This window comes from Rhipicephalus microplus, chromosome 10 (assembly GCF_043290135.1).
Source record: "Rhipicephalus microplus isolate Deutch F79 chromosome 10, USDA_Rmic, whole genome shotgun sequence".
Lineage (NCBI taxonomy): Eukaryota > Metazoa > Arthropoda > Arachnida > Ixodida > Ixodidae > Rhipicephalus > Rhipicephalus microplus.
This window is the reverse complement of record NC_134709.1, coordinates 84777912-84801712: the sequence shown is the minus strand read 5'-3', so window position 1 is coordinate 84801712 and position 23801 is coordinate 84777912. Positions and strand designations below refer to the sequence as shown.

The window sequence follows — 23801 nt, the reverse complement described above, 5'->3', positions numbered from 1 at the left end:
TGTGCTTCGTTCGCTGTTCCGTGAGCTCAAGTTTGGTCGACACGCGGCGTCGTAGCGGCGCCATTGGTGTCGTGTTTCTCGTGTCTTTTCTTATACACAGTATTCTGCGAATAAATGCCTCTGCGTAGCCGCTGGTGCCGAGGTCGCGGATTACGTTTTTCCTTCTTTCCTTCCGCAGCTGTGCTGACAATTGGTGGTTAGATTATCGGTTATTTCTTTACTTATTTTAGTTTTTTCGTTTAGCTAGTTTTTTGTATTCTTGCCCAAGAAAGGTGATGCAGATTTTTTTTTTCTCGTGGGAATGACCTTAGGTATCTGCGTACATGGTTGCAGCTCCACATTTCCAAGTTGTACGACTCGGACTGCCCTGCCGACGACCCCTATTATCTTTCTGCTCTAGCAGCCATGACCGTCACGTTCTTCCAAACCTTCTCCTCCTACCTACTTCTAAACTATTTTCTCCACTCTCCCATTTCCCTTCAAGGGACTAAGCCATGGTCTCGCAAGGAAAGATGGTGTCTTTTTCTTTTTCTTCAGCCACACATTCATCCATTCAGGGGAAGCTTGCATGCAGTAACTGGTTTGGAAAGCAGGTAAGGTTCGCGGAAAGTCACCTCACCTACCCTGATTTGTTCCGGATCAACGCTCTCGAGGTGCGCCAAAAGAGGCGACAACACGAAGGTCATACTTCGAATTCGTTAGGGCTGTTGGCTCCCCTCGTCAAAAACTCTTTGGACACGCCTGACTGACTGACGGCCTAGGAAGAGCTGTCGGAAATCAAGGCAGCTTGATTCGTTCGACGTGCCACGAGACGCGCTGAATAATTAGCCGAGAGGTTGGGATCTGTCGTCAGGTATGTTTCCCACACTCTGTGGTGCTTTAAAGTCTTCCACTCCCCCAGGCCCTAGCGCTGCAGACCCTATTCTGCACGTGCGATGCAACGTTATTGCACTGTGCTGCGTTGTGCGTATTATTGCACTATGACCTACGTTGTGTTTCTCTCTCGCCGTGTGACGAACTGAACATGCATCCTTTCTATTTCCTGGGTAGAAAAAAAGGCAGTGTTTGACTTTCTCTCTCTTTCTCCTTCTCGTTTTTTTTATCTTTATTCGCTGCGCCGTGCTCCCTGCTGGGCTGCAGAAATTAGGCGCCTTCTTCTAACCACTACCCCCACCATTTGGGGGACGGAGATGAAGACGACAATTTCTTTGGACTGCCCTGGACTGAATGGACATGCAGTCTGTCCATTTACAGTGATCTGCAAGGCCGCTTTCCTGTAAGGTTTATTTTCTAGCCAAAAACTATCGTTCACAGACTGCTTTTCTCCCTCATTGTGTCTTTATCTCTTCGAATTCCAGCGAATGCACGCGAGCACGCGAGTACAACAAAATGTCACCTCTCCAAATTCCAGCAAAGGCACGCGAGCACAACAAGATCTCAAAAAGATGAATGGCAAAAACAAAATGAGCAAGAAAAGCAGTCTGTGAACGAGAGTTTATGGCTGGAAAACTAACCTTACAGAAAAGCTGCCTTGCAGATTATTGCAAACTGTCTATTGTTTTCTCCTGCAGAGAATTTTAGGAAGACCATGGCTTAAAACGCGAGCACCAAGACGCTCTGAACCAGCTCTCAGAAGCTCTCATCAAGCTTCCATGATGCTACCTTTAGTGTGTAAATAGTGAACATAAACGTTGCTCTTATCAGCCCCGGCTACTCTGCTTGACTTCTACCTGACACTTGGCTAGCTCCTTCGAACACATCACGAGCAAGCAGAAGGGCACGGAGTTGTAAAGATGAAAATGTGCAACATCACATCGCTTTTATTACGGGACATATTCGTTCTCCGCCGCATTCGCCCGATCGGGTCCACATCTAACTTTCCAGTTTTATAGCGACGACACACCGTTGATTGCGGTCACGTCATTGAATGTCATATAAACAGCGGTTGCATTATTTATTTGCAAATTACTTCTTCATAAAGTATGGTGAAGTAATTTATTATTTGGTCACCTCAGGAGCCTTCTAACTTGACTTATTTTTTATCAAGACTTGAATATAATGTTAAGTTTTATTTGGTTGACTCTGAGCATTACCTTCGCAACAGAAGTACATCTGTCAGCGACAATCATTCTTAACCTCTCCCTGTGCCAGTAGGTCCGTTCAAGTTACGTCATGAAAACCAGTTTGCTGAACTATGTCATATATGACATGTCGCTCAAATGTCGGTCTCTGGATTTTTGATGAATCCAGCCGTCTTTTGTAAATTGTTTACTGGCAAGTTTTTAAATTTTGTTTTGTTCTTTTTAAATCTGGTGGTCTCAGACAAGCTTATTACGCCTCTTCTCACCACTGGATAGCCGTTGTTACGCGCGGCGCCTGGGCCAACGGGAGAGGGCCGCGTTCTTTGTTCATCAAACAAGTCACCGAAGGGCTGCCAGCCTGCTGTCCGCCGTGTACTGTTCATCTTAGCCGGGAAGTAAGGTGGCATTCCGACACCATAAGACGTTCGACGAGACGACCACAATGGTTTCTTGGTGTAACAGGGGCAGTGTGGTGGCCACGCCCCTATCAAAGACCTTGACTTGAGCGAGTGTGAGCGGCACCGTCAGAAATGGCGTGTGTGTCTCGTGATTCAACAGCGCATTCTGGACCCATTCCCTGATTAAGTCAAAACGTACACTTTATAGTGAGCCACCCAGCTCATTCGCAAGAGACCTCTCGCCCTGTCTGTACAGAATGTAATAAATCCTCTGTTAAGTTTGCCATCTTACTCCTGAGTGCACATGCGTTTTATTTTCTGTCTTTATACACGCCCTTTCTTGCCCCTATTTCTCAACCCGCAGTGCTAGGTAGCAAACCGTATGCCAAGATATGGTTAATCCCCCAGCCTTCCTTTCTCTCTCTCTTGCCATCTTACTGCCTTGGCATCTTCATCCCGGGAATCCAATGTCTTAAAAGGCCGGTACAAACAGATAAGTTAAACAATAAAACAGACGGTGAATATTTTCTGCAGCATGTTCAGACGCTGCATATAGGTGGTCATCCTCGAAAATTATCAACTATAACACCACGGACAGGTGCTGATATACCCTAAGTAGGTTCGAGCATGTATTATGCTTCGACGCTTTTAATCTTCATTAAACTTCTCCCTTTCGATTTCGTCCTTCGAGGTTTTGTGTAGTTCTTCATCTAACGCCTAACCTCCCTGTCCTTCCTCATTTATTCCTCCTCCTCCCTTCATCTAACGCGCTGCATTCGTGCTGCACTGCTACCACTTCATTTCTTCTTTATATACGCCCTGTTTCGGGCACAATTATAGGCTGCCATCTTGAACTGATAATGAAGCCGTTTTTCATCCGTATGAATATTCGAATTGTGCTATGGCGAACTCGCACGCATCAAAACGCTGGGCCATTACATTCAACGTCGTATCACCATAATCATAGCTAATTACGACACAAAAAAACAGCAAAAATTGCTTTTGAGCCTAAGATGGCAGTGTCTATGCTTTACTGTAACTGTTACAATTATTTTTTGTCAATTTGTCCAATATGTCATTTCATGCAGCGGCCGCCGAACTCGTTCCGCTGTTCATAGTGGTACTCACGGCCTCTGAAGCTGGATGAAGATAACTAAGAAGCCTGGTTTTTACTGGCTACATAAAATGTGAAACGAGGCTATAAATCAAGATGAAAAAGAAGACAAATCTATGAAAAGTCCGTACTGGCGCGTAAATGGCGCGCCGATTGCGCCGATGAAAAACGTCGGCGGCGGCGGCGGCGGCGCGCCGATCAGTTCGCGTCGGCGGCGGCGGCGCGGTGAAAACTATCGGCGGCGGCGCGCCGACCAGTCGGCGCACACCTCTAGTAGCAGCAGACTGAAAGCAGTGGGAGCCACAGCAGCAAAAACGGCCGTTGATCAATTTCCCTTCATTAGCTCCGAGATTGCAGACATTTTTGCTTCAACTGCACCCCGCTAGATGGCACCACCTGTCTCGTGTAGCCACGCGAAAATTGAATTTTTGAACCACTCGCGCAATTCGCAATAGTAACGTCCAGCAGTTCCCTTTTCCATGAATCAAACATAAACGAGCAAGCAGCCTTTTATTGAGTCTCTTGATGCGCGGAAAGTTCTTTATTTAGTGCAGTTAGATCGATCACTGGTGATTAATTGTTGGCGGTCCGTCTGATGTCATCGGGATCATTTTTAAACGCTTGTGTTTTTGTGCACTTACCTTAATTTCTCTATAAGTAGGGTACTGCTGTTGATAATATTGTCGTTTTAGGTATTGTCATACATAGAGCTTTCACTCTAACGCAAATTGTTATTTCAGTTTGCGTCCCTTTAAAAAAAAGAAATCAAATCTTTTCGATGCAGAGAATAGTCTGTGCTGTGTCGCAAGTCTGCTCTGCCTTCTCACGGCAGAAAAGATGGCGCAATATTTGGAGGCAGAAACTCGAGCAGTTCTGAAAACCCACATACAGGTGTGGGTGTTTCGGTAAGCCACACTGTTAGGGTATGGTATTCTTGGAACCGTCGTTCGGGAGAATTTTGGTGTTTTTCACTGGGAGATTCAGAGCGACCGCCGAAATCCCGGAGCGAGCACTCGGATCGCACGAAGCCACCTCTGCCAGTGAAACACGAGAATGCTCCGTGAGAGGTGCCCCGGAAGTTGATTATGCATACGTCACGCAAACCGGTTCCGGAAACAGTTTCTTTTTCCGCTCTCTTCGTTTCCTTGGCAACTTTGGCCGCCACTGCAGGGCGCGCATTTCGACCACGCAGTTAAAGCTTTGTAGAACACTTTAACGCAGTCGCGAACAGCAGTTGTGTAGCAAGTATGGACGAGCACGCGGAATTGACACCGGCTGTGCGTCGGCTGTTGCTGGGCGTTTTCAGAAACAGCGGCAACGATCTGAACGGTAAGTGCGACGTACTTGACGCTGATAATAAACTCTGCACGGAATGCTAACTTTGATAGCTCCGCATGAAGACTGGTCAGATAATTGTAAAGCATGCGGGTACACGTGGTAACGGCCGCAATCGGCGCTCGCAAAAATACGGCATGTTGTGAGCAGGCTTTTTTTTTTAATCAGAGCAGTTGCTTACCCAACACCTTACAGTCCTACTATTTAGAATATCACAAGCGCCGGAATTTTCGCAGCGCTCACCAAGCTGCTGTATTACCTTTAATAAAAATGCATGGCGATCTCTGTATTCGCGCATGAATACATGCATGAAAAATTTACTAGAGAAGTAACGTTTTCTTGGTGATTCTTGACCTCTACTCTTTTGGTGTTAACCCGCAAATGTCTTTTCTTTTTCTCTATTTGAAGGTGCTACACAGTGTGACGCCACCGACGCTTTGTCACATACACAGGGCGCATTTTTAGGAAATGGTAAATTGGTCTACATGTGTCTCTGTAGAACTAGTTTTGTATACAGTCGTCTATATATGTAGAGGACAATGCCTTGACGAGCAACGTGTAAGGACTACTTGAAGAAAATTGTGTACCTGCTTAAAATTAACACATATTAACATACTACAATGCTTTTCAATTATCAAACACAGATTCTGCAGCGTCTACTGGTGCGTCACCAAGTCGGGCTTGTCAGCCAGGGACTCCTGCACGTGGTAAGCATGCATACACAAACATGCTAGTGGCATTAGGATGAAGATAGGTCCAGCAGATTGCAAACCCTCTCAAAAAAACCACGAATTACGCAAAACCATTTAATGGCTTCTTGCTCACGCTTCTCAATATTGGGTGCTTAAATAATAAAATTGAATTCAACGAATAGTCAGCTGCACGAAGAGGCCCCATATTTATTATGCAGTGTTTTCAAATTTACTCTCTAAGAAAATTATGCTGTGAATAAGTTATGTATAGTAATATTATGAATTTGCATGATTGTCTGTTCTGATATGCAAAGCGATCCCCACAGCACCCAATATTTGCTGTGCCAAAACAGTGTGACAGTACTAATGCTTTACAGTAAGTGTTCTATGGCTCAGAGAGCATATAGCTTCGTGCCCTGTATCAAAAAAGTCTATTAATGCCAGTTTATATGTATTTTATGTGTGTATAATGCATATTTCAGCTGCAGGGTGTGAGTGGACGAGTGGCGAGACGAAGCTGCTGCTGGACCTCTACGCCTCATATTTCCCTCAAGTTGGCCCTCTGAAAAAATTTCGCAACAAAAAGGCCATGTTTGAAAAATTGCAACAGACATTAATAATAAACTGGGTGTAATGAGAACTGGTGAGCAGTGCTGCTCTCGGTACAAAACCGTACTGAAAAGAAAAAATGTGGCAGCTGGGAAAAATAATACGTCTGGCTGTTCCCCACAAGAAGTCCCCTACGAGGCCGAGCTTGAAAAAATCAAGTGGCTGGACGACAGCTTGGAACCAGAAGTGGTACGCGACGCAAGTGGAGTGGTATCAAAAAAGACATGTCCACAGTCATCCACCGAGTCTGTTCCACTTGCTGGTTCAAGCTCGTCAACGTCACACTCTCCATCCAGCTCCGTTGGGCAGGACGACACTCCTGATTCAAAAAGAAAACGCCCGAATTCAGCACGCGAGCTCCACCTGCAAACCTTCTTTGAAAAAATGAAGGAGTTAGATGAACGGCGAGCAGAGCGAAAGGCTGAAAGAGACAGCAAGAGGGAAGAGCGACGACTTGCTAAAACACAGCGACGAGAAGAAATGCACAAAGAAAAGATGAATCTTCTCCGTGAAATTTTCAACTTGAAGAAAAATGAATAAAATGTGAAAAGCATGTTTATTGTAAGCATTGTACACATGTGCACGTTGGCAGGCGCATTGATAACAGATTGACAATGTTTGTTGTTGAGGTGAAATAAGGGTTCCAGGGCCCTTTTACAAGACAAAGTTGCAATGATCATTATAATTTCACGCCGTTTTGATGGTAAGAAAAGCTGAACAAAGACTAAGAAATGCAGAACGTTTGTCCATGCAAATTTTCATCAGGCAAATGAAATGTTAATGCACAAGCAATAACCAAATTGCATGACAAAGAAGCCATTTCTCACAGCAGCAGTCACCATGCCTAAAGGACCCCTGACAAATTTTTGTTTTGACTTGAATGCTTTAATTAAGAGCATTGTGTCCGGTAGTCCCCAAACTTTGATCATAAATATTGCAATGTACTGTGTAATTAATGCAAGAATGGCTCCTTGTGACTAATTTTGGCATCACTGTAAAACTACTACTGGAATCACAAAAAATTACACAGCGAACAATCTCAGGAGTCATAAGACTATGTAGACTCGGGCTTTTGTGACGTTCAGAGCGCACTTTTTGAATTTGGGCACCATGCGTGGGAAACAATGAGTCGGGATGGGTGTTCATTACGAATATTCCTCGAAGCGACAGGTTTAACTGACAAGCATAGTGCCCCAACTGCAAGACAAACAACACAAACATTTCAAGCTCGTAATTTTGGTGACATTGTTCCATTAACACAAATGCTCCTCAGTGTAGCCTGCACTAGCTTGGACTTATGCCAATGTCACTACATGTTTCTCAGAATGTTTGTGGTGGCTGACGAGAGCTGGAGCCCAGCTATGTTTGGCCGGTTGACTTTGTCACTTTCTCGTGTCTCACCAGCACGAAGAGTGCAGTTACTATCAATATCACCAGCTATCTTCAGCTGCAGTAGCCATACCGACCAACACGCTGCGGCGTTAGCACTAGTCAGCAATAAGCATGCTGATGGCTTCGCATAGGAAACAATTACACTGATCCAGTCAGATTCCTGCAAACATCTTGGGTTGACTCACGCTATGTGGAAGCTGCTACGTGTCACAAAGCTAAGAAACAAAAAAATCAGGCTGCGCCCTAGCAAGATGAGTCACTACAACACAGTGCGGCATGCATTTTAGCTGGTTAGTACAGTGTTTCCTGTAGAAAACAGTGCTAAAGGATGGGACAAAGCAGGGACACAACCATGGCAGAGACACAACCATGGCACTGACTAACAGCCAAATGTGTCTTATTCTTCCAGTCTAGGTATATACACTCCACCACTAATCTGAAGGGTGAGAAAAAGCAAAAAAAAGACACACACAAATGTTGGCTGACTCAGGAGGAAAGAAATGCTCAATAAGACAGGAGAGGTAACTCCTTCAGAGAGAGGGAAATATAAGGGAAACTGATGCATGTTTCGCCGCCGTTGTAAATGATACGCTTCAGAAATGAGGGGCATGCATTTATCATGATTCTATTTTTTTTTGTTTCCTTGAGATTGTGGTAAAGTATATATACGCGGATTAGAAGAATAAAACGAATTTGCTTGTTAGTCAGCGCCGTAGTTTGTGTCCTTGCTTCGTCCCGTCTTTTAGTGTTATTTTCTGCTAGAAATCTCTACAACACGAAACAAAATTTACAACACCTTAACGTTTCTTGTTTTGTGTACACGTAGGCAGTCCTAACTTTAAATCAAATGCGCATCGCTTGCATTAAGCGCTCACGCTTCTCCTCGCCTTGGCGACGCAGTGCATCTTCAGTTGATGCAAGCGGGCCATTGTTGGGGGGAACATCATCCGGTTGTGCCTCCCATTCCCACGGTGCATGTTCATCATCGATGTACGGCGGCACATCCACATCACCACAATTAATGCACATATTGTGCAAAACACAACAAGCTATAATGAACTTGTTCATTTTGTCTACAAACAGAAAGTCCAGGTGCAGCAGCTGGCGGAACCTGGCCTTGAGGTCTCCAAAGGCATTCTCAATCTTCACTCTCGTTGCCGAAAAGTGATAATTGAAGGCGCGCTGCCTCGCGTCAAGGTGACCATAATTCCTGAATGGGGTTATGAGGTAATCTCGAAGCGGGTAGGCAGCGTCCCCGAGAACGTGGTACTTCCCGGAACAGCACACATGCGGCAACTTTGAAGAAAGCCTCGATGTCCTGAAGATTCTCGAATCGTGAATCTTGCTGGGGTGTCCAGTAGTCACATCGAGAAACTTCTTTTTGTGATCACACAGAGCTTGCAGTGTCAGTGACGGATAACTGTGCCTGTTCACATAGGTTGAACGCACTTTTTTTGCAGGGCAGCGGATGCTTATGTAGGATCCGTCAATGCAACCGATCGTGTTGGGCACTCCTGACACCTGTGACAGTGAGAGAAAAAGAACACACCTGTAGTGAACTTCTTGAAGTAAATAATCTTAACACTTGATGCAGTAGTTTTGTTGGTCTTAGCGGAGTTAACTTTAGGTGACACAAGTCTTTTACATGCCAGAACTATGGAATCATTGTACGGAACACCACAGCAAAAGGCATTAGAAATTTTAAGTGCCAGGGGTCCCTTTCAGGGTGTCTACCAATTTCATATTTCTAAATTCCTTGAATTTCCCAGGTTTTCCATCATGATTCAAAGCAAATTCCATGACTGCCACGTTTGCATGGAAAACACTGTACACTGCAAACAAACCCGAGTAGAAAAAAAAAACCGGGCGCTCTATAAAGGTAAACATAATTACCAGACGCACTCAAAATGTTCTCAGGGCATGCGACAATTGTGAAAAAACATGTAAATCTGGCCAAAATAAAACCCCTGAGCTAGGCAGTGAGCAAGTCAGCTGTTTGATGTTCCGAAGAACCAGGAAGAAAACACACAAGTTAAGAGTAACCGCAGATGAAGTTTGAAGGTGTCTGCGATCGTTTGACATCGCAGTCAAAGCTGCTGAGAAACTTAGAAGTGGTGCCATTTGGTGGCATTCGTGTAAAATGAAAACACAGGAGCCTGGCCGGTTCTGCCACTGGAGTAAAATCTATTTTACTATAATGGCTGTAGCCCACGCCGGTTAGGATGTGGATTGGATTTAATTAGATCGACCTGAACTACTGTATTTACTGACTCACCTATTTATATGTAGATTAGATTAGAACTGATTCGACCTAGATTGATGTATTTACTATTGATTTGCGCCGCCGCCTAATTTGCACACCTCTAAAGTATACTTTTCAACAAAAAAAGTAAATAACTACTACTCGCATATTCTATGTATCTTGCCTTGACAACGAGTAACGACAACGTTGCAAGAACATAGCCATACTGCAAAATGTTTTTTTTTTTTACGACAAGCACATGCATTTATCTGGGCTGTCATACTTGAAGTGAAATGAAAGCTGGGGTCAACGTTTAAAGTGCTGACATTTGAATATGTGGTGGTGAGAATGAATTTGTCAAGGTGGAACAGTTTCCTTGATTCTATAGATGAATCATGAATGTCCGCATGTTACCTTGATTTACGTACTCTGCTGTAGACGTGACACTGAAAAATAATTGCAGATTTATTTACACAATCTCACAAAACTGAAATGAAAAATTTAGCTGAAGTTACCCAAGTTCTACCCTTGAAACACGAGCTACCAGCATAAGTGTGTAGCTGAAGACGTTTGGTGTTGCACCACCAATAATAATAATAATAATAATAATAATAATAATAATAATAATAATAATAATATTATTATTATTATTATTATTATTATTATTATTATTATTATTATTATTATTATTAAAAGACATGAGTAGCCCAGCAAGCTTCAGCTGATAGCAGTTCTAGCCTAGAAAAACCAGACGGCCTTCAAGCCGGGCCGAAATCGTGGCATAGACAAAACATGCATAAATCTACAGACGTGAGTCAGATATGCCGTGTGATATGTAGAAGCAACAGGCACCAAAAGAGTGGATATACCAACATGGATGTTAAAGAATGCTTTAGCCAATGTGAAGGACAAGTTGCCGAGCAGAAATTTCCTTAGTCTAGTTTATGCCATAGGCTGACATAATTGTGACCAGTACATCGGTGAAACTGGTAAAAGTTAAACAACACAAATATGATACCACAAAACGAGGCGTGGCCTCGACTGCCCTCCCTGAACACACGGAATCACAGACCACCAAATAGACTTGTAAAACTCTCGAATCCAGATACAGACAACTGTACATACGCTGCACAGGAGTGATGGGAGGCTTCTGACAATGTACTCTCTCTGCTTACGTCACGTATTTAGGCGTACTGAAGTACACTGTGCCTTTTTCATGACTTTTAAACAAGGCTCTCTCCCATATGAGGTACTGAAATGTCAGTAAACTTTGTGTTCTATGGGTCCCTTTCGCGTTTACACTCAGAAGCAAGAGTTATGCACTGTCCTTTTTTTTTTTTCACACACCTTCCAGCAGCCCACTGTAGTTGCAGCTGAGAGACTTTTTAAGCTTTGATGAATGGCGATGCTTATTTTTGTGACGGTCCCACAGAACTGCTGTCAGTTTTCATGACCTGGCCTGGTTTTTTTGAAATTCCCTGACTTTTCCACGTTGGCAGACACCCTGCTTTTATGTGCACTGTAAATGAACAATACATGTTTCTCTAGCATTTCTCATTTGATAGTGAGACTGCTTGACAATAACCCCATCTTTCAAGCGCAACTTAGTACCACATCCCCTGTGCCCCAACGGCAGCTTAACCTGCTACAATCAATGTATTATGTGACTATTCTCTAAAGTAAGCTTCAATTAGACAACTCATTTGTTGTGTTTGCCATGGAACAGTGAAATACCTAAAATTCTTACTTGTTCGAAGTCCGCTGACAGCTGATCAAGATCTCCTGGAAATGATATTACCTCTTCGGCTATATCAAGGAAATATTCGAGCGTGCGCTCCACGACTCTAAATGCTGTCGCAGTTGCCATGCCAAAGCGTCCAGCAACGTCCCTCAGGCACGCCTTGTTTGCAGCAAACCTGACACAGCAAACACACATTATGGAAGAAAGTGATCAAGTAAAGCCTGCTTTGTGAAATAAAGGCATGAAATATTTGCATCAAAATTAGCAGCCGTAAGAAAAGTAGAAGCTCTTAACACTGTTCTCTCTGGCTGTGCAGTTGCAAGCGGTCATATTTCATTGGTTTCCATTGCATCACACTTAGCAACTTTCAAGGACAAAAAGCACAAGCGGCGTAGCCACGGGAAGGCTACTAGGGAGATTTAACGCCGCCGAAATTGTTAAATTTCACATGTGTATATTCTCTACACACGCGCACATAAACACACGAACAAAAATTTATAATGGTTGGACTCCCCGTCAAAATTCTGCGCACGCAACGAAAAAACGTACTTCTACGCCGAAGCACTTGAAAGCATTAAGATTATACACACTGGTAGGCATGACTTTTAAAACAGCGTGCAGACTTACCACAGAAAGACCAGAATGTGCTCTTCCGCGGTTTTCGAGGGGGACCCACCACGATCACTGCATGGGTAGTGACGCGAGCCTTCAAAACCACGGATCAACGTTTCCGCGACACGCCTCGACACCCTGAAGTCTTGACGGAACTGCAGAGAAGGAAATGATAAAAAGATGAAATTAGGTTCATGTAGTATTATGAAAAGAGGGAGCTCCGCGCTTACCTGCTCGTCTGTGTACAGCCGCGCAACGTTCTCGATGAACCCCAAAATTTTGGGACGTTCGCGGTGGGACTCCGAAAAAGTTTCCCGAAAGAAGGCTTCGCATAGCGCTTGTCTTTCCTCGAAGTCTTCGTCGTCTGAGCTGGACGAGCTGCTGCTTGAAGTGCTTTCGTCGCTAGACAGAAGTTCCGCCAAGGCAGCGAACGCAGCCATTTTGCAAAACTCAGCAACGTACAACGACGGAAGTGACGTATGCTGCTCGTCGTGTTTCCGCCCGAATCTGCGACTTGTCGGCGGAGCAGTGCGAGCAATCCGCCTCGGAGCGAGCTGCTCTGAAACTACCAGTGAAAAGCGCGGATCCACTCTGAATCTACCAGTGAAATGCGGTTTCGTCGCCACGGAGCAAAAAAACCTGCTCCGAATCTACCAGTGAAAAACAGCATGAAAGAAGGGACTTCGCACTTGCAGCCCGTTGTATGATGACTGCTCTAACCTGTTCGGTGAGAGGCACACCCGTCCAAATATCAGAAGGTCCTAATGGCGAATTCCATTGAGAGAACAGGAGTAAGGGTGCCGAGCAGAGAGGAGTAGGGGGCAGAGCACTGAGAGCCGCGTCACTCGACCTGCCACTGGAATGCGGCACACCTCCGCAGAGCAGGTGTGAGGGAATAAAAAGGCGAGTGAGGAGAAAGGTTGTGCATCCCAGCGTCCTCTGCTGCAAAACACGTGCGGTCTGATCCGGACGGGCAAGGAAAGCACGTGTGGCAGTGGTTGGTACAGCGCACTCGCTTGCGCGCTATCCTGCAAAGCTGCTGCTTCGTATACTACTACATGATGGACTCGGAAGCTCAGCGCATCCTACTGTCTTTAATTCAACACCAGGCACCATCTAGTACGGAAGGTAAAGTGAATTTGATTGCTTTTTATTTGTTTCAGCGCACTTGTCGCGCATGCAGCATGCAATGCATTCTTGCGCGCGTGGACCTAAGCCCACTATTCTTTATCATATCAGAAAAACACCGTGGATATGACAGCTTTATCAGACTGTTCATGCAGTTACCAGCTGCTGCTGTCATCAGCAGTTAACAAAACGTAAACAATTCTAGAAGTACTGCAGTACACTATCCTGTTGCCAAGTTTCCTTGCATGAGTAATTAATCCTTAATTCAAAACAAACTTACATTGCAGACCCCTCCATCAGCAACAGAATGATTCGCAGCGTTTTAAGAAAAGTAACTGCGAAGTGGCGTGTAGCAAGTGTCACGTGGGTGCAGCTAAGTATTGCACGCAGTAACAATTTATTTTTATTTCTGATTTTTAAGTGGCTAATGTCTCCAGACGGCAGATCAGCATCCCACGTGATACGGTGAAGCCATACATCTCCTCGGAAGCACGATTTCTTATCGCAGGGTCGAGATGCTACGTATGATAAGCGATATTTTTTTTTAATTATCAGTGATTTGTGCAGTGTTTCATGCAGCCCTGTAACATGATGAATTGACTTTTTTAGAATTTGTTTTTTGCTTGCTCTAATCCGCTTACCTTCGAGTGTAAGGCATCCGAGTTTGCATAATGTAGCTGACTACTTGAGAAACCATTTTCATTATATAACTGATTTGATTACATTTCCATCATTGTGTGAAAACAGATGCAGTTCTGCGTACAAATATGGCTGGCGATGTGCCAAGGCGAGGGAGCGAAGAAATGCGCATGGAGCTCAGATTGCCATGCGTTGAAACAGGAGGTGGTAAGTATTAGTATTAACATTATTGCGAGGCACTACATTTACTGCTCATTTATATTTTTTAGATGGCACAGATACTCTGCACCTGCCAGCTCCCACTGCATCAAGATCAGCTGACGGGGAGACTGGTGCTCAAAGCAAGCCATCAGGCTCCAGGAGAGGAGGTGGAGGCAAGTATATTAACACTGAGTGTCTACAATTGCCTCAGCAAGTGTTCTTGGGTAAATCTAACAAGCATGCATCAGAGCGTGTAAAAGTGTACTTGTAGGAGTGATCCTTAAATGACAAAAAAAAAAAGAGAGCATGGAAAGCAGACCACTACAATTACTGGAAGACTGGCACAATTTGCATATTGCATTTACATGCACAATACCAGAACTTATCACTTATGTATGTTTGCTAGTCTGCGCAAATGCTTGTTTTGTTGATTAATGCTTGCTGATTGATAATTAAGCTCAAGTGACCGTGCTGTGTGTTAAATTATTCAATTATAAGTAATGCCTGCACAATGACCGACAGTTTCCCAATAAACCATTTATGTGTTGGTTCTTTCTTATTCTAGCTGCTGAATGGACAGAGGGGCAAACAAGGCTGCTCCTAGAGTACTACCTCAAATATTTCCCTCAGATTGGCCCATTTAAAAAATTCAAAAACAGGAAGCAAGCCTTTAAACAAATATCGATGGACATCGAGGCTGTGCTTGGCATAGCCAAAACCCCAGAACAGTGTGAAAATAGGTACAAAACAGTAATTAGGCGTCGGAAGGCGTCTTCCGACCATAACAAAAGGTCTGGTGCTTCACCCACCCCTGTGCCTTTTGACGACGAGGTGAAAAAAATTGAAAGCATTGATGACAGCATTGAACCGGAGGTAGAGCGAGACGCCTCAGGGGCTACATTCAAAGCCTCGCCCGAATCTCCGGCCGTGTTGTCACCTGCCAACACCACTGAGGAAAATAAGACGCAGTCCTCAAATCCCGACACGAAGCCACGGGTAGGAACTGCACGCCTGGCACACATGCAGTTGTTTTTTACTGAAATGAGGGCACTGCAAGAAGAAAAGGAGGCTCAAAAGGCGGCCAGACGTCAAGAAAAAGAAAATCGAAGAGCTGAAAGGCAGGCCGAGCGACAGGTGCTTCGTGAAGAGCGGCGCAAAATGCATGAAGAAAAAATGGAGATTCTCCGTCAGGCCTTTGGACTTCCAAAATAAAGTGGTAGTTTTAAATAAATAAACGTACTACCCAAAGCGATTACTTAGTTTCAATGTCTTTTATTTTCTAGTTTGGCACAATACACTACCTTGAGAAAATGCAAATGGGCCAACAGGTGTGTGGTAAGGACAATTTTTCCCAACCTTGAAGGTGTTTTAACGAGTTCAGCTTTTCAGGTGGGCCTTTGGTAAGCATATATTTGCTCACAACTGCATAACACGTAAAGGAATTCCTTGTTTCATGGCTGCTGGTTCTGCAACCCCATTTTTATCATCAAGTGATCTCTCTTGATGCTAGCCAAGCCACGTAATAGGCTATCCTGTTGGGCTACACTACTGCTGCTTACTTGAACTGCAGAAGAGCTTGAGTCTACATTTGTTGTTTGTGAGGTAAGTGACAGGTCTCGTGACAGGTTCTCTGGCAAATCTCCACAATCAATGCAGAGGTTGTGAAGCACACAGCATGAAATGATAAACTTGGACATGTTATCCACTGTCCACATATCCAACCTGTGCAGTTGTCTGAAACGATTTTTTAAATCGCCAAAAGTATTTTCAATAAGCACCCTTGTCCCGGAGAGTCTTGCATTGAAGGTTTTTTTGATGCTGTCAAGATTCCCATAGTCTCGAATTGGTGTCATCAGGTACTCCCGGAAAGGATATGCAGCATCCCCCACTATATGGTACTTGCTAGAGCACAGTTGTGGCAAAACACTTGAAATCCTGGACCGACGGAAAATGCGTGCGTCATGAATTTTGCTTGGGTAGCCAGTGCTGGCATCAAGAAACCTCTTCTTGTTGTCACAAACACCTTGAAGTGTCAAGGATAGGTAATGGTGCCGGTTTATATAAACAGATCGCACTTTCCTGGCTGGGCACCTGATAGGCATGTAGCTTCCGTCAACACACCCAATTGTGTCTGGGAATCCCGACAGCTGCAAGAGAAAAAAATGTGCACACACATAGTCAAATAAGCATGGCACTAAGGGTAATGAAAGGTGCCAATAACATGCGGAAAAGTTTAAAACAAACTGGAGACTTGAAGCTCATAACGGCGAGTGCAATACACTACCGGTACACATGATTGAAATTAACTGGCTATTTAATTGTGAAGCATCTGGGAAAAATAATTGTAATAACTTATTTAAAAGGTGCATTCTGGCACTAACTAATTCATAATTGTAATAGTAGAGCGGTAAAGAACACATGGGACCGCACGAAGGGGAATTAATGACACATACAGAGTACATACAGAGTGCACAAGTAACTGAACTCTAGGTTTATTCACTGTACATGCAGGACAAGTACTAGATGTACATCACTAAGCAGAAGATGGGAAAATAGAAGAGATATGAAACAGCATCACATGGTCAAAACTACTCAAGAAAAATGTCCGATTGCTGACAGCATTTGTAATACACATGAAGGAGGCTTGACTGTGTGGTGCTCTTTCATATCTCTTGCATTTTTACATTTTCTGTTCATTTGCAGTTCTGATCCTGCATATCAGTTGCTTTCAGTCCTTATTGTGGTTTGAGTAGGTGTAATTCCTCTTAGTCTGGTCCCTTGAGTTGTGTAGAGCTGTATGACATTGGTGTGAAAAAAACTGTAGTTTATACCTTAAATAGCATGTTTACAAAAGCATAGTTACCTTCTCAAAATCCACAGCAAGCTTCTGCAGGTCACTGGGGAACTTGATTACATTCGGTGCTATGTCGAGCAGGAATGCAGTTACTCGGCCCATCATTCTGTGGCGAGTGCTTTCTGCGACTTCAAAGCGGCCAGCGACATCTCTAATGCATGCTTTGTTGGCTGCATACCTGAAAAGGAGAGGATACTCTAATTAAATAATGGAATTAAGCTTGCTGTTGCTGTCAATGACTGAATAATGGTGTTAACAATGCTGTCGCTGTCAATGAAGCAAATTAGCAAGACAACTGAAGTCAGAAAACACGATTCCACCTTTTTGGGTGACACCTTAGAAACTCAAAATATTTGATTAGTAGAAGCACTATCTAAATAACAAATTCTAATTTTAATTCGCGCATTACATTTATAAGTGTGGAGATGAAGCTCACTGTGAACCTGCTGACACAGCCGATTTGAAATGCTTCGTGAGCAAAAGTTTTCATGGTTGTTTGTAATGATGCATCATGAATTATGCTTTGCCACTGATTCTAGTAACGAGAATTTTGTGAAGCTCAGTGTGTAGGTGTACAAACTACGAAAGCATTTCACAAAATACTATAACTCTATTACGTTCGACACTCGCTAGTAGCATTTAACAAGTTTAAAGCAAGGTGGTCCAATGACATGCTGCGAATTAGGTACATTTATTTGCAATATTTCATATGCCTCTAACCCACTATAAAACGGATTATGCAGTGACCTGATGACAGCGGCATTCCTAAACGTACGGACACTCACCAAAGAAAGGAGAGAATGTGTTCTTCAGCCGACTTGGCAGGCAGGCCACCATGATCACTGTTCTGAGGGCAGTGCGGTGACTTGGCGAATTCTGCTGCCAAGAAGTCCACGACCGGCCGCGTGACGCGGAAATTTCTTTTGAACTGGAAGAAAACAGGCCTTTAAGCAACCTAATTAAAACAGAAGCCGAATGACTCACCTCCTCGTCGGAGTAGCTAGCCACCGTCTTTGTAACATATGCTTCCACTTTCGGCCTTCGCTCTGGCAGAGAAAAGAGCTGCTGAAACGCTGCTGCATACACTTCGTCGTCATCGTCGCTGCTGCTTGAACTCGACTCGGACGTAGAGCTCCAGCAGCTATCGCTGCTGACATCGTCTAGCTCGTCAAATACTTCGGCAAGACGACGACGTTTTGCTGCCTCCGCCATCCGTGAATCTGAAGGCAGGCAAGGTGGACGTTCACTGCCAGAATCTGCCGCTACGACGTTAAAATCGTTCGAGCCCGAGCACCACGCACGCTTCGCTGCCGCCATAACCGCCCGACACGACGCCGCAAAATGTAAACAAGTGAGGAGGATTGCTGAGAGGGTATGTCCGGACATGACGTTCCAAACACGTGGTTTCCTGCGTTTTCCACTCACTCCGCTTTTTAAGAGGGAGCAGACAGAACTGCTCCTGGCTGCTCTCGGCGCAGCAAAAGCGCTCTCGCTCTACCAATGGATGACAGTGCTCCTACTCCTGTTCGACCACTGAAACACGCCGCCTCGGAAGAGAGCACTTTGAGCGTGCTTTTGAGTGCACCTGCTCTCCCAATGGAATTCGCCATAAGTCACTTCATGCGTGCGCCGAGAACGCACAGGATGGGTCAGGAAGTGCAAAATATTTTTTGAATAAATCTTTTTTAGTAAAGCTGACTAAATAATATTAGGGGTGCGCACATTATGTGAGTAAATATGTATGCTGTCATTTTTCTACTTAGTTCGAACGTTGGGCTGGGCCAATGCTAAGGGTGCCTTGCATACCAGGGTAGTTCAGGTTGTAGGATAATGATAAAAATAACATTGTTTTCCCAGTGTTTAATTGTAATGGCAGCTAGATCAAAACAGCCACTGAACTCCTACCCTGGCATAGAACAGTACCTGCATATCCGCAACTGAAAAACTGAAAAACAACAAACACCACTTGAACAAGGCAGCTGGTGGAAGTTCCATCTTTCAAGAAATCAAGCTCTCCCACTTGAAGATGTTGCTATCAAGCAGCAGAAGCAATGCTGCAATATTTTCCAATCCGTACATTTTCTATGTCATTACTATGAAAACTTATAACCACACGCACCAATACTGCCGGTGCCCCCAAGCAGATAAATTTGTTGAAGGAAGCAGGCGCACAACCAGAGCCTTATCTCCATATTCACAAGCCTAACTTAACCTTATCCTTATGACTTGAGTCAAGCTTAACCATAAGTCCGCACTTAGCGCTTTTAAAGAACCTACCTTGTACTTATCGCGGAACTTTCCTCGTACCTAAGTAAAGTTCAGTTAAGGTAGCCTATGATCTACCTTAAGGCTTTCTGAAACAACATGGCGGGGGACGACAACTTGCGTATTTTGTTTATTATGTGGGCTGCAAATAGTAAATATTGAACGGCACAGCGTACGCGTACACGTCACTGACACGGCGAATCCTGACCGATGGGTGGGACCTGGTTGAGACCAATGACAAACAGAGCATTTTATGCCGCCTCTGCTTTACAAAAAGTGTCGTGAAGTATCTGCTCGCTATGCTGTTTCTGCAGAAAAACATCCATGGTCGTGAGTTCAATGTGCCATGTCTCATGCAGCTGCTCATCACATCACGCTTTTATGGAGTTGGCACGTTCCAACTTGGAAGTAACGACCTTGTAAATATCGTAGCCGACTATGTCAGAAGTATTCAGTCGAGCGGATACCTGCCATGATTGAAAACCCTTCTTACCTTACTGGTAAAACTTCTCAAAGTGGTGCAAATACTTTTCTAGTTATTTGGTCGGTCATTCACATAATTACAGTGCGTGGTTCGTTGGATTCTATTGTGAGCTGCTTCCACGTTTTTCCTTTTCTCTGAAGGCACACGGCATCCGTCTTGGTACTTGTTCACAAAATCCGTCAGGGCGTAGCTACTTTGTCGGTGAAGTTCACTTCAGTGCACCGTTCCACAATCCGTGCAACTTCGTAAAAAAAAAGCTGTTATGCTACTCAAATTATGAATTAAATGAAGTGAAATTTTTAAAAAATTGAAAGAAAACAGCAAACGCTGTAGTGAGCCCGATAACACAACCGAATACAACGTAAACATACAAGACGTTGAAATAACAAAAAAAAAACTGTGTCGACTAGAGTTGCAGCAAAGTGGCCAGACCAAAAATATGTATTTCACCGAAAACTACAGGCACCTAAACAAACACTTCTGCTGTTTGCATTTGGCTGCTTCTGTGCTTATTGTTGTTTGATTCTTGCAGTAAGGCTAATTTTAATTTATTACTGCTTTAGGTAATGATTTGGTAGCAAACATTCACCTACCCTCACGCCCAGGGCCTATACTTAACGAGTTAAGGACGCCTTTGATAAGGTGCCTTTATGACAGGATAAGGGAGGTTCCTGAAATGCACCTTGTAGTTTTCTTACACTTACACTTTCCTCGTCCTTTCGTAAGTATCCTTACCGCCACAACTTAAGATCGGTTCGTGAATACGGCGGTTAGGGGCCCATGCAGACCCACCCCGTATTCGAATGGTAGAGAGTGTTTCACAAAGAATAAAATTGAAAATAGGTGTTTGTAAACAAGTGACCCCCTCCCTTCTCAAAAAATGATATTGCTGGCTACGAGCTTGAAAGGGGGTATGTCATGCCGTGTACAAGTCTACTCCACAGATTTAGGTGGAGCAACTTTTTCTGCTTCACAGAGCGACACCAACTCTCTCTCATGGTGACATTTGACTCCCACCTTTATAATTGTAATTATAAATTGTTATTTATATTGTAATTGCAATAGACTTGCTCCCACTCTGCCATTGAAAATTATTGTTAAGTAAAACAAGCAGCATGAAAAATGGAAGAGGGCCGTACCATTGCAGGCCAGCAGTGATTTCAACTTTAGATCTAAATAAACAAAATGTGAGTGAAACACTTCTGATGCAACAGGCATCCTCACTGCAAAGGATTTATGTTTTGTCCTGTCCTTAGTATGGGACAAGCAGAAGGTCAAAGGATGTCCGAAAAATTTTTGAAGGATCTTTTAGTATGCCTCAACAAACCAATACAGTGTTTCTTTTTCTGATTAAACTATACTGCAGTTTACTTTTTATACTAATAAGAAACTTTAACCTCTAGTAAGTAGCTGCAAACTATGGAGCCTAGCCTCATTGTTCCCATATCAAAAATATGAGATGTGAGTAAGTGCCGAGCTTTTTCACACATCTACAATACCATAGAATACCGCTCACTATGACAAGCGCCCCATTACAATACACTTGATTTCCCCCTACGCATGTCGCAAGGCTTCACGACTGGAAAAAATTGTGCTACGATTGCTGCGGAAACAAACTATCAACGTGCGGCTCAAAAAGCATCGCTATGCATGCCAGCAGACAGCCATCGCAGGCAACCTTTCTATGCACTGCAGAGAATGTGGGTGCAGCCCACTGTTTGAAAAAACCACAATTCTGGCCAAATAAAAAATAAGACAACACGCCAAATTTGGGATACATATCAGACAAAACAAGCACATGCATCAGTTCCAGCTCCATTGTACCAACCCCCATTAAAATCTAATTCATGATTGATTGATTGATGATTGATATATGGGGTTTAACGTCCCAAAACCACCATATGACTGTGAAAGACACCGTAGTGGAGGGCTCTGGAAATTTCGACCACCTGGGGTACTTTAACGTTTGCCCAAATCTGAGCACACGGGAAAACGAATTAATCAGAAGTCATAAATAGCATTTTAATCAGCATACTTGGATAAGAACTTTGAATCAGCACCACATCTGGTAATTGTAATTACACCAGGTGTTGCACCTGAAAACCGTGGAGCAAGATCGCCGATTCCCACTCTCTTCGTAAACTGATTTTTCTCTTTCCAGGAAGCCTTCTTTCTTCCAAATTTGTTCATAAACTTCAGTTGATAGTTTGCGCTTGTACTGTCCACTTCTTTTTTTGTCTCCTCCTTAACTTCGTTTTCTGCAGCAATTGTATCGCAATTTTTTCTAGAAACCAAGTAGCCCAACACCTAACTTTGTTAACGTAAGGCTTCACATATTTCTACACAAAAAGCCCAATAAAAAGCGTTTATTTTTGTATCCTTACAGTAACTCGACTGAAATCTTGCTGAGAAATGGTGCCATTTTGCTAAGAAACTCAGAGAGCACTATCTGAAGCAGAAGGACAGCACTGTTTACATGCCCTCTCATGCAACACTATGTCTCTAGTGGTATGTGGTAACTGTGTAGAATATGAAACTGAGGCAGCAGTTTCTTTTTCGAAAGTCATTGAACAACTGCTATAGGAAAAAACTCCCTCTGGGCAAAGCACCGCCATCAGTGCCACAAGATACAGTAAAGCTGCTACCATTACCTACTTCGCACTGGGAAATGGTCACACATTTGGTAGTGCCTTTGTCACGTTTTTTTTTAAATAACAATTCCAACATTAGTCTTGTGGTTTGTGGTAAATGACTCGAGATTTAGGTGATTATGATAGCCATAATGGAAAGCAATAATGCACACCACCAAACAAAGCAGCAAACAGTTGTTGAACTTCTGCAATGTTACACTGAACACAATATATTAGTACTGCTGACTCTACCGACAACATTGAATGTATTACACATATTCAGTACAAAATAAGCTGTTGCAACTGAACCACATTGTAAACTACTTTCCACCACTGCAATAAAAAAGTTCAGCACCTTTGAAATAAAGCAATGTTTCAAGATTTTTCGTGCTCATCTTACTGCAGCTGAAAATTACAAAGAATGACTCGTAGCTATAGCTAGAATTCTTTTTAATGACCTCACATATAACGTGCTAAATAAGACGCTGTTTTAGGCAAGCTAATTATAAGTAATTGACACTCACGGCGAGAAATAGGCAAAGAGAAAAAGGTAAGGGCACAGGACACAAGTGCTTGTGTGCTATGCCCCAACATTGTGCTTACACTAGGTTTTTGCAGCAGATGTGAGGAACCGACAACAAACTTTTACAGAACCTATTTTGTTCAGTGCAACCTAACAATTACAGATCACAGTGCTTTATCATAAAATGGCACAGTGGAAAATACCGTGATTCGTTTATAATAAATTTTTTAATCTGCAAATTTCGTTGCACAACTGTAAGATTTGGTTGAGGTCCTCATATGTACGTCTTCATGATGTCTTAATTTATTCAACAAGCCCAAGGGGTAGTTCGTGACTTAAAGATATGATTCTGCTCAAATCGCAAAGAGGATCGTAAGACCTGTCACCAATCTACGGTAGATTCCCAGTGAAACGAAATCTGTTAAATGGAACTGCTGCTTACCTAGAACTGCATCCAGCACAATTGGTTTCATACTTAGATTCTCCACCCTTGTTTATCTCCCAGTCAAAGAAACTCCCGTTAAATTGAACACATTTTTGGTCACTTGAGGTTCGTAAGACCTGTCACCAATCTACGGTAGACTCCCAGTAAAACAAAATCTGTTAAATGGAACTGCTGCTTACATAGAACAACTGCATCTAGCACAATTGGTTTTATACTTGGATTCTCCACCCTTGTTTATCTCCCGGTCAAAGAAACTCCCGTTAAATTGAACACATTTTTTGGTCACTTGACGTTCCATTTACTGTAGTTCTACTTTTATTTCTACCAGAGTCTAATGACATGCTCTGGCCAGTTGTCAGTCCCCTGAAGTAATTAAGCTTGTGTAAGTGACAAAAAAGCCTGTATATTGCTTACGT

At 43.5% G+C, this 23801-nt stretch overlaps 3 protein-coding genes across 4 annotated transcripts; 2 read left to right on the top strand and 1 right to left on the bottom strand.

Moving 5' to 3' along the window:
• Nucleotides 1-4174: 4174 nt before the first annotated feature.
• LOC119181075 (uncharacterized) lies at nt 4175-6782 on the top strand. The gene is made up of 4 exons (XM_037432250.2): nt 4175-4922; nt 5337-5399; nt 5573-5635; nt 6103-6782. Exons 1-4 carry the CDS (start codon nt 4841-4843, stop codon nt 6252-6254), a joined length of 360 nt encoding a protein of 119 aa, XP_037288147.1. The 5' UTR covers nt 4175-4840; the 3' UTR covers nt 6255-6782.
• LOC119180272 (putative nuclease HARBI1) lies at nt 6767-12845 on the bottom strand. 2 transcript variants are annotated; one of them, XM_037431428.2, is made up of 4 exons: nt 12447-12843; nt 12232-12371; nt 11611-11779; nt 6767-9142 (listed from the first exon to the last, which is right to left on the bottom strand). In XM_037431428.2, exons 1-4 carry the CDS (start codon nt 12654-12656, stop codon nt 8465-8467), a joined length of 1197 nt encoding a protein of 398 aa, XP_037287325.1. In that variant the 5' UTR covers nt 12657-12843; the 3' UTR covers nt 6767-8464. The 2 variants fall into 2 exon arrangements, with proteins under 2 accessions (XP_037287325.1, XP_037287324.1); XM_037431427.2 differs by having other exon boundaries at nt 12232-12845.
• Nucleotides 12846-12901: 56 nt separating this feature from the next.
• LOC119170764 (uncharacterized) lies at nt 12902-15436 on the top strand. The gene is made up of 4 exons (XM_037422024.2): nt 12902-13344; nt 14092-14190; nt 14253-14357; nt 14750-15436. Exons 1-4 carry the CDS (start codon nt 13275-13277, stop codon nt 15394-15396), a joined length of 921 nt encoding a protein of 306 aa, XP_037277921.1. The 5' UTR covers nt 12902-13274; the 3' UTR covers nt 15397-15436.
• The last annotated feature ends 8365 nt before the right edge of the window (nt 15437-23801 follow it).

Coding starts and splice junctions, on each gene's coding strand:
- LOC119181075 (XM_037432250.2), top strand. CDS start 4,841: ATGGACGAGCACGCGGAATTGACACCGGCTGTGCGTCGGCTGTTGCTG. Junction 5,400..5,572: donor GGGCGCATTTTTAGGAAATG/GTAAATTGGTCT, acceptor TATCAAACACAG/ATTCTGCAGCGTCTACTGGT. Junction 5,636..6,102: donor GCCAGGGACTCCTGCACGTG/GTAAGCATGCAT, acceptor TGCATATTTCAG/CTGCAGGGTGTGAGTGGACG.
- LOC119180272 (XM_037431427.2), bottom strand. CDS start 12,656: ATGGCTGCGTTCGCTGCCTTGGCGGAACTTCTGTCTAGCGACGAAAGC. Junction 11,780..12,231: donor CACATTCTGGTCTTTCTGTG/GTAAGTCTGCAC, acceptor TTGCTGTGTCAG/GTTTGCTGCAAACAAGGCGT. Junction 9,143..11,610: donor TGTCAGCGGACTTCGAACAA/GTAAGAATTTTA, acceptor TCACTGTCACAG/GTGTCAGGAGTGCCCAACAC.
- LOC119170764 (XM_037422024.2), top strand. CDS start 13,275: ATGATGGACTCGGAAGCTCAGCGCATCCTACTGTCTTTAATTCAACAC. Junction 13,345..14,091: donor GGCACCATCTAGTACGGAAG/GTAAAGTGAATT, acceptor GTGTGAAAACAG/ATGCAGTTCTGCGTACAAAT. Junction 14,358..14,749: donor CTCCAGGAGAGGAGGTGGAG/GCAAGTATATTA, acceptor TTCTTATTCTAG/CTGCTGAATGGACAGAGGGG.